Raw genomic sequence first — 10,171 nt, forward strand, 5'->3', positions numbered from 1 at the left:
AGGATGTGTTAAATTTTGCAAAGTAAAATTCTCTTTTCTTCTCCTTCTCTTCTCCTATAGGAGAAGAAAAAAGAGGTTGACTAGCCTAAGTTCACCAAGTCTATGAGAAAGACAAAAAAAAGGAAACTGAATCTGCTTTTATTTCCAAAATGAAAACATCTTGATTGTGTTATAACATCTTCCTTCCCCATTTAATTCTGGAAGTAATTCAAACAGTAGTCAAATGGCAACTCAGACCAGCCCTTGAGATGTCTGAAGTTTTGGATTCTTATGTCAGTTTTCAGTTCTGCATTTTGTGTTTCCTGTACTGAGTGAGAGTTTTAATTGCTGTGTTTTCAAACACTAGCACAAGCACAGGCAAACTGAACTTCATTCCTTTGTGATTCCAGAAGTGTGTTTTTCTGGCTCATCCTAATTTGGATTTGTGGTCCTTTCCCTGCTTTCCTATGCCTTTATCTCTTTCTCTGCTGATGCAGAACCTGGACAAGAGGTACTTCCTTTTATCCTCTCTGGAGAGGTCATTATCAACTGATCTTTTCAGCCTATGTGAGACCTCTAAAAACAGTTCTTTATTACTTGCTGAAGAGTTTTTTCAAGTTCCCTGAGCATGGTACTATGGGGGGAAGGGCCCCCAAATTAAATCTGCTGCTCTTCTCTGTCCACCTCTACTTTACTTACATACTTGAGCCATATGTGCATTATTTGGGCTCTCTGGAGCATTGTTTACAGGGCTGGTGACAAAGAGCTTTAGAAAACAGAGTCAGTTTGAGAGCCAGAAGTGCTGTTTTGGGACTGTATCCTCCCCTGGAAGGGATACAGCTCCATGTGGTAGATCTTTTCCATTCTGACTGGTAATACAGTTGGCTTGTATGTGGAAAGAAGATTTCTTTTATTTGGATTACAGTTTTCTCTAATTGTACTCTGTGGTATTTGTGATTGGTTTTATTTCACATTCAATCAGAATGTTGTAATAAAAGACCACCTCGAAAATAAAAACAAATGTGTGTGTTTATTGGAGCTTGAGCAGGGGCATACTTGTAAATTAATTAGTGAACTGACCATAGAGAATAACCATATTAAATTGATGGAAAGCTCTAGCAAAGCAGTACTAATCTGTATCATCTCCAGGGAGAATCACTCTCAGCCCTTCCCAGTCTACTCATCAGAAGATAGATAAAGCTTCAAGCTGCCTTTGGGCTTTGCTACAAACCAAGACAGAAATAAAGGCATAAAAAATAATGTAAACTATTATCAGGGTGGTAGATGTGAATCTTACTGAGGACAGACCTAAGAAGTTACCATAATTATTTGTGCACCGTTACTTTTAAATTTTATTCTTAAAGTTCATTTTTGCTTTGTTTCAGTATGGAAGAGAAGACAGCAATTGGGCAGTGCTGGTGTCATGAAGGTGGAAGAATTCAGACCCTCCAGAGAGAATAAACATGGATAATGACAACTTCTGTAATGGCTGTGCGTAGCGTAGTTTCTGTATCACTTTGATCCCCCAGGATGATTGTTTCCACAATCCAGGGAGTGTGAACACAATCATTTTTGACTTCTATTGTAATGCTGTTAGTAGAAGCCTAGCTTCTTGGTAGAGGTGCTAGATGTTAGCAATAGAACTTTCCTAATGGTTTTCTTAGTGCCTCCTTGTGTCTTATGCACAGACCAAAAACTTGTAAAATGCTCTTCAACTGCTCTTCAGTTTGTTTGGTTTTTTTAACTGCCTCCTCAGCAGAACAGGTTGCCATATAACACAAAGACATTGCCTATACGCTGCGCCCAAGGTTCTATTGACATTATTCTGCCTTTTGCTCTGTGTCCAGGAAAAAATTAAGTTTAGTCATACATTCTTTCCCTTTGTACTCTGCTTGTATGGGAGATTGCAGAGTTTGCAGAGCCCTCCAGATCCCCTCCTTCATATTCTGTCAAATAACAGCTCTGCCCTTTAGTCCAAAATGCGTGGATCAAGCCTGCATTATGCATTCTGTTGGCCTACTGCTTTTCCTTCCATGGAGATGAGCAGTGGCTGCTTGGGCAGGGCCTACCTCTGTAATGGTTGAATACATCCTCTCATACGTGCTCTTCAGGGCTGGTCCATGCCATGCTGAGGCATGAATCAGCCCCTTCCTGGCCCAGCACAGAGCTGGAAGATACTGATACAGTGTTGCCTTCTGGGTGAATGTCTAGAAATAAGATTAAGCCCCTGTGGCTATGAAGGTTGAACCACACTTTATTTGGACAAAGTGAGAGCAAGCAAGCCTTTTATTAAAGGAGATTTCCTTCTGCATCCAACCACCTAATTTGGATCAGCAAAATGTTTTCTCATCCCTTTCACCGCTCATGGACTCACAGAGGCTGGTTACATTCCTTAATATGGCCTTCCTGTTTAAGGAACAAGCTGCACTGTCAGCAGGAGCTACCTAGCACAAGAAAGAAAGAGATTGTATTCAAATTCTGTTTGCAGTTTAAGCACCTTACTTCTTCTGTGCCACTACACACTCATATGCAGTCTTGGTATTATTTGGAAGCAATATAAAGCATGTATCCCATAGTTAGGGGAATAACTTCTGCAAAATGTCACTAACAAGTATACTGTAATATTTATTAGCACACACGTTACTGCACACAGCTTTGTCAAACAGCTTTAAGATGTCTCTAGCCGAAAAGGATCACCATATTGTGTATCAATGTTCCGAAGTGCTACTTCAGCATAAAGCTGGGGGAACTTTGTTGACACTAATGGAGTCCTATAGGAAATAAAAGTGAAGCATTTATTGTGATAGTGTACAGTAGAGATGCACCAGTATTAAGGGAAATAATTAGCACTTTTATTTTTAAATACTCAGTGGTATCTCTCCTATTCTTTGTCACAATCCTTAGTTGTTATTGGCATTTGTTAACAGAGTTTAATAAGGCAAAGTATCATTTCATCCATGCCTTATGCAACTGCTGAAAAGTAGCCATATGGCTTTCCTGTTCATTTTGGACAGATTTTAAAGACAAATGTTACTTAGCCATCAGTTTCTTTTGGTCCCTCAAATGATGACTTTACTGTCTTTCACTGCAGTCCAATCTATTATTTTAATGAAGAACAGTTGAAGGTTCTCTCTGACAATGTAACCATTATTAAAATATGTTGGACAGTTTTCTCTTTAGAATACATCTGCAAGCACAAAATGCAGTTTCATTTACAGTAGCAGTAGTACTGTGTATCTGCTCTTCTTACCATTTGAATCTGTGTTGTGTTCTGGTCTTTGTTCAGTATCTTACTATGTATTATAAGCTGCTGGTAGTCATCTTCTTTCATTAGATGGGTGGAAAAATTAATATCAGGAATATGTCAAGATGCAGTCTGGGGTAGAGAGTTTTATCCAATGAGGCAAGTATCATAACTAAAGAGTGCCTTGAACTAGAGCGTGCATGGCATGGAGCTCTTTAAAGATTATGAAATGAGAAACCATATGTGGCTTCCTGTTACTGAACTATGTAATCTATCCCCTTATGTTCAGCTTATATTTAGCAGCAAAGGAAAGGTGGAAATATTGAACTAAAATGCATGGGAAAACTGGATGTATGATCCTTTAACATCTTAAGATGTTAGTAGAGTTAAGAAGTATTGCATATCAAAAATCCCCATGAGGGCATTAGTATACTAGCACTAATCTATTCCCTAGTTAAGATGAATAAGGGCAAGTTAGAAGAATTATTTGATTGTGGTCTAGAACCTAAAAGTTGTGTAAAACTCTTCTCAAATTGGATGCGTGTGAGGAAACAAGGTTGTTTTATTGATTGTGGTTTGCACTGTTTCTTATACTGACCAGAGATAAACCTCTCTTTTCGCTGCACCTCCTGAACTAATGGAGACTTCAAAATTTTACGTGTTTAAACTGGAATGACCCACAGAAATCTGTAGATGTTTACAGCAGAGGAGAATGAAAAGATTGAGCATGTGTATGGTCAACTGATGACTTTAACACCCTAGTTCATTGCTTTACTCTGGCTGTGTCAACTCAGAGTTGTGCTTGTTTCTAACTGAGATCCATGTGAATAGGCTCTAGATTTTAAATACTGAAACCTAAATAAGGTAGCTGTCAGGTCAGTATAATACAGCCGATTCTTCTTATCTTGAATGCGGTCCTACCATGCATTCTGTTGCTGTTTTTTATCCTGTTAACCAAAGGAAAGAAATGATACTTGTAAATAATAGTGAGTATTTGATATTGCATTCTCCCTATTTTCATCTGCAAAATTTAGGAGGGAACTGTGGTATTCCCTGAGCTAATAATTGTAAAAGAACATCTGCACATCTCTTTTCTATGTGGCCTATTTGTTTAATTGCAGCAGATTTACATAGAAAGAGTATGGTACATCATAACTAGGCAATTATCCATTCTTCATCACTTAGTTATGGTTCTGCTAATTGATCATTTAAGACATAAGATAGTCTAGCATTAGGAGCATTTGAGACTGTTCAAAAAAGATCAACAAATTAATACTGTTGTGTGATATTTGCATAATTGGCTGCAATTATTTAATGTTTAATTGGGTTGATCAGATGAGATTCAGCCTTTCACATGTTGATGCTTTACAAACACTGGTACTTTAAAATGATAATAATGAACTCTAATTTTTGCATGTTCTTTCTCCCCCTCCTTCATTCTTTTGATTATTATTTTCAGTATTGAGCATGTCCTTAATTTTCAGTTTGGTGAGTATGACTCATGCATAGGAAAGAAGTCCTTCAAATGAGAGAATGTCTCATGAAACTGGAATTTCGTATAAGCTTTCTTGATGCCAAGAGTTATAGCATCAGCAAATGGCATTATTTAAGTAGAGTCTTACTGGCAATCAGGGCAAATTCACTGACAATTTACAATGACATACTCTGGTGAGAGCACTAACAAAGGTTCCTGTACAGGGTAGATACTCTGTTCAGTCTGTAGCGGTGCAAAGCAAATGTGATTTTTCTGGAATATGGGAGGGAAATAAGACAAGACAAAAGCAAGACAGTGTGGGATCTCTCTGCCCAGTCATTGTTTACACCTGTTCAGCTATCTCGAGCTATAAGCCAAAAAACAATTGTAGTCCCATTCCTCCTCTTTCTAGATAAATCCTTATGTACAGTTTACCTAGTTTAATTGAGAAACATCATTGATCCTCTTCTGTATACTTATTTTTCCTCAGGCATGAAGAGTAGTAATTTGGAAAAATTAGATATTTGAAAGAGTCATTTGGAGTGTGAGTTAATTGAAATGTCTACATGTAGTACACGTAGGACTTCCAAGGAGGTAGATAGAAAAACAGCTGGGAGTGATCCCATAGCCACCTCTTTAGAGGAAGAACCCTCTTTGGTCTGATAGCCTCTCCAAAATAACCAGTGTAATCTTTTTGGATTGCTTAGTGTGAACTGTCTACTGACAGTGCCTTGCTATGAAACAGGATAGCACAGCCATTGCTATGAGATGGTAGCACAGCCTGTCAGACAATGGCACATTGGCTCTGGGAGCATGAGCTTTGCCCTACTGGTGAGAATTTTTAATGTTCCAGTGTCAGGCTTCTATATAGAGAGGTGGGCAGGTATAAATGATGGCTGAGCAGGCAGTAGGCCATTCCTTGTTCTCTTTCTCTCTCTTCCACACAGATTTGTACACCCCTTTTCCTCAGCCCTTCTGTCATGATGTCACTCAGTCTTATGTCTGAAAGTGATCATTTAAGGTAGTTTTCCATTGGTTTTACTTTCAACAGTAGTGACAGTTTATTTAAAAAAAAAAACTGTGTTTTGTTTCTGTTGCGGGTTTTGGGAGCAGAATTGCACTTAACCGCCTCCATGCCTGCTCATGTAATGCCTGCACAGACTGACACTGACTCTGTGATCCCGGACAAGTTATTTAACCTCTTTGTAAGTGTAAAGCAATAGTAGTAGTACTGCCACTTATACTGCTTTTGATGTAATACAACTTTTGTAGAAAAGGTATTTTACTACAGAATGGCTATAAGTGAAGTTAGTAAGTTTTCCAGAAAGCTTTTTAAGCAGCAGAGAAAGATGCCAAGAACTGTATTTAAAGGATTGCTTCAGAGCAGAGTGTGGAAGTGTCTTGATTATGCAGAAGGAAAATGTTATTTCAATGAGAAATATATTTAAGGTTTGCCGTATGATTGCACAAACAAAATATACAGTTTAGAGCTTAAAGTTGCATGCAGAACAGTCCTTGACAAGAGGTGAAGGTGAACTCAATCTTACTTAACAATGAAGTTAAGCATAAGTTAAGAGGAAGCATTGCACCTCTCAATGTAGAATCGTGAGACTACAACTATTCTAGAGCTACACTTTGTCATGTAGCTTTGAGACCTCTGTATGGATCTAGGCTACAAATTTTCTGAACATTTTTATTGTAAGATTTAACAACTGAGAGGTGTCAAAGAGCTATATTTTACTGTGTCTTGTCACTGCCCTCAAGATTTGTAAAAGTAATCGATAGGTCCTAAATCATTTAAGCTTAGTCACTTCTTAATAAGTACATGTATTTTTAGTCATAACAGCAAAAGAGGGTACTGATATTGCACTGGTGAAAAATACTGTTGTTACAATCCTTCTGCCTATGCCTTGGTTGAGCATGTTGGTTATTAGTCGGAATCCCAAGATATTTTCCCTGACCATGCAAAATCTGAGTGCCATTTATAGCACAGTTGGCAAACGTATCCCCAGCTCCATAAACAAAACTTGCTTCTGCATTAGCTTGAACTTAAGCAGTCAAGTACATTAGTGCCTAGCAGGTGTGGAACAATGCTGAATTAGACTAGTCAACCCTTAACTTTGGACACAGTTTTGGAATTAGTAGCTCAGATGGAAATAAAAAGCATTGACCACATCAGCGAGGTTAACCACACCCAAGTTTACTAAAAAGAGATGTATTTAAATTCACTGCTACTAACAGCATGGCTAGATCCTCATCCCTGTATGTGAACATGAATTTATGCTGAGTTTGCTTGCCTTAAAACTTGATTTATTGTGACTGACTTGATCCTCATGCTGTGCTTTAAAAAAAGAATCTTAAATTCCATGTTCATAGGAAGATCTTAAAGAGGATTTAAGACCTTGCCTATAGAATTTGAAAGTCTTTGCTTTAGAATGTCTGTTGTATAAAGTTAACATAGGAAAAGAGAAGATATCTCTGTGGAAATAATTATATACTGCAGTATAGCAGAGGGTTCTCCAGGGCTTTAGGGTCCTTTATATTATGCTTCCTCCTCCTCTCCAGGATCATTTTTGTTATTGACCAAAGAGTTGTACAGGGAAAAGTAAATAAAATACGCTCAGTGCTTTTTTTCCAACCAAGAATTGAAAAAAGTTTCCAAGAGTTGGTTCTCTTGATAATGCTAGCTTTTTATGGGACTTGATTTTGTCAGGCATGGAACAGTCATCTAAGTGGGAGATAGGGGAATTCAGAAGTCATCTTAGGCAGTAATATCTTGCAGGAACAGATCTTCCTTTACTTTTTGATCAAAGTGATCAAGATATGAACATGTGATCTTTTAAACTTTGGGCCTTTTTATAATTTTTGTGCTTTTCATTTTAAAATTTTGATACAATATTACAGAACAGTTAGCTCAAAACTATCATGTCTCAGTAGGTTAAGAGAAAAAAGCAAGCATTCTTACTATTTTTGTAATTGCCTTCTTCCTTTATACCAAACCTCTTCTTGGTTATGATTAGGTCTCTACTGTAATTGTGGGCTCTTCAGGTGAAATAGTTTTTTTTTTTCTCTCTGCTGTGCCCTAGCACACTCTGAGCTTTTCAGTAAGTACTAAGTGCTAGCAGCAGATACCAGAGCAAAAAGTGAAGTGAAAATTTTGTCTGCAGAACAGGTATGCTGAGGAATGAGAGTATAATTATCCATCTCCATACTTCAAGACAGGAGGTCAGAAGAACATCATTACCATTCTCGTTCAGTCCTAAACAGACACTACCCAAGAATACCAAATGTCTAGCAGGATAATGGATTGCTATTTAAGAAAACTCTTCTTTTGCTTAAATACTTAAAATTTATGCCTACATTTTCGTAATTGGGACCTAGTTACTTAACTGAAACCTGCAACTCACTTTGTATAGGTCATGAAACCGTAACTTAATAGATGGAAACAAACACGCAATGCTCAAAGTCGTCTAACAATGAGAAACTGTTTTTTACAGTCAGTGATCTATTCAGTTCCCATAATTTCTATCAGTTTTCTGATGGGCCAGTAGCTGGCTATGACTGCAGGTAGGTGGCAAATACACCATTAACCCAATCCCAAAGTCATGGCTGTTGAAAAAGAGTCAATTTGTTCCCTGCATCTCCTTGGGACATGGCTTGGACTGTAGCTTAGCCACTACAATAAAGAATGACAGAATGATAAAGGTGGTTCTTTGCCATGGTGGAGACAAGTGAGGGTTTTGTCTGAAACTGTTTGCACACGATTTCAGTTGGAGCAGTAAATTTGGGAAGAAAGATGTCCCCATCTTCCTGGTATTCAAGGCATTTAGAAGGGTGCTGTAGTAGTTCTTACAACTGTAGCATAGGGAAATGAACAATTTAAAGAGAGAGAAGTAAACACCTCTTAAGGGTTTCTGTTTTTGCAAGTGTTAAAGTTAACAAGGTATTTTACAAGGATCTGAGCATATAAAAGCATTAAAGGACCGATGTGTGAAAAAAATACTGGATAAAATAAAGGAAACTCTACCTCATTCTTCTTTAAAGGTTTTGTAGAAGCACAAGTAAATGCTCCTAATGGCATTGTTACATACAGACCATCTGGCATGAAAGAAACACTTTATATTTGTATGTCTATAAATCCTGTAATAACTGTATTTTGCTGGCAGTAGAAACAGTCTATACTATTCACAGTTTTCCTCATCAAATCTGTAATTATGCAATGTTTCGTCTCCAATAAAGGAATTTAATGGGCACCTGTTTGTGGCATGTTAAGAAATCATCATTGTTGAGTACAACTAACTAAGCGTAATTATTCCATGGATAGGAGCTGTTATGAAAAAAGGTTCTTGAAGGCTAAATTAAAAGAAAAAAGAATTACCAAATGAAGTGTGGCATTTAAGAACAACAGAGCTAGACATAAGGGTGAGAGATGAGCCAACTCTATAGTCAAAATGCAAAGCCCTTTTTCTGCCTTCTGGCTTCCACTGAAGTCTAAGGGCATGACACTCATAACAGAGGGAAGAATGAGGCCTTAGCTGTGGCAGGCGTGCATCTGCCCTGCCAAGCCTGGAGGCTGAGCCAATTTTTTCATCACGGTAAGAAATGCTGGACAAATCAAACAGTAGAGGAACTAGCTGCTAACCATGTTGTCAGGAAACAGCTTTTAACGTGTCAGGACTACGTAGGAATGATTGAATACAGCCCCCTTTCTAAAGGTTTTGGAGCAATGAACTCAAGGGAGAGAAGAAAGCCAGAAAAGAACTTTATACTTAGAGCGCTTACTTCACAAGGCAGTTCTGAGTAGTCATTACTCTAAAGAGTATCAACCAATGGGAAGCCCTTTGAAGATGGAAAACACTGAAAAGTGAGTGTCATTAAAATCTTGACATTTGCCATGTGTAGTAGCTACATTTACCAAAATACTTGACGTATTCCCATTTTTCAGAACAGGCAATACTGTGATTAAAGATAGTACTGATCTGTGCTGTGGTAAAGTACACACCAGGGTAAATTTTCCATCTGGTTTTGTTCTTAGTCACTTCAGGGAAGGCTGGCATGGATACAGGAAACTTTAAAGAAGCTGTATACAGGTAAGTACTAAGTGTTGTTAATTATTGCTAGGGGAATGAGCCTAACATGTCAGAATCAGACTTTTTTCCTGTGTTTCAGCCTCTCCATTTCATCCAAAGGAACCTTTCTTAACTGTAACTCTAGCTTAAGCTTCAGTAAGACAGTTTTCAAAATTTGCTGGTTCCAAGTAGTAAGAATTTGAGGACTGATCCTGCAAGGTGCTTAGCAGGCTTCATAGACAGACCCATGCCTCTTCACAAAACTTGAAAGACTCCTTGTTTTATCCATTTTGAACTGTCTCAATAGCTGTCAATAGCTCTGTTTAATAAAGAGCTTGTAACAGCACTACCGCCAATGTTGTTTTCTCAGTCTGAAGAGTCTGCATTCCAAAGACGCTGATTTGG

General features: G+C 38.0%; 1 protein-coding gene across 4 annotated transcripts in view; it reads left to right on the forward strand.

Moving 5' to 3' along the window:
- The window catches only part of BCAT1 (branched chain amino acid transaminase 1), a 69,305-nt gene extending 60,355 nt beyond the window's left edge, over nt 1–8,950 (forward strand). For all 4 annotated transcript variants that reach the window (XM_026092644.2, XM_026092641.2, XM_026092643.2 and 1 more), the window contains one exon: nt 1,365–8,950. In XM_026092644.2, the coding sequence (XP_025948429.1) occupies nt 1,365–1,406 (42 nt within the window). In that variant the 3' untranslated portion in view covers nt 1,407–8,950. The remainder of the gene's footprint in view (nt 1–1,364) is intronic.
- The last annotated feature ends 1,221 nt before the right edge of the window (nt 8,951–10,171 follow it).

This window comes from Dromaius novaehollandiae, chromosome 1 (genome assembly GCF_036370855.1).
Source record: "Dromaius novaehollandiae isolate bDroNov1 chromosome 1, bDroNov1.hap1, whole genome shotgun sequence".
Classification (NCBI taxonomy): domain Eukaryota; kingdom Metazoa; phylum Chordata; class Aves; order Casuariiformes; family Dromaiidae; genus Dromaius; species Dromaius novaehollandiae.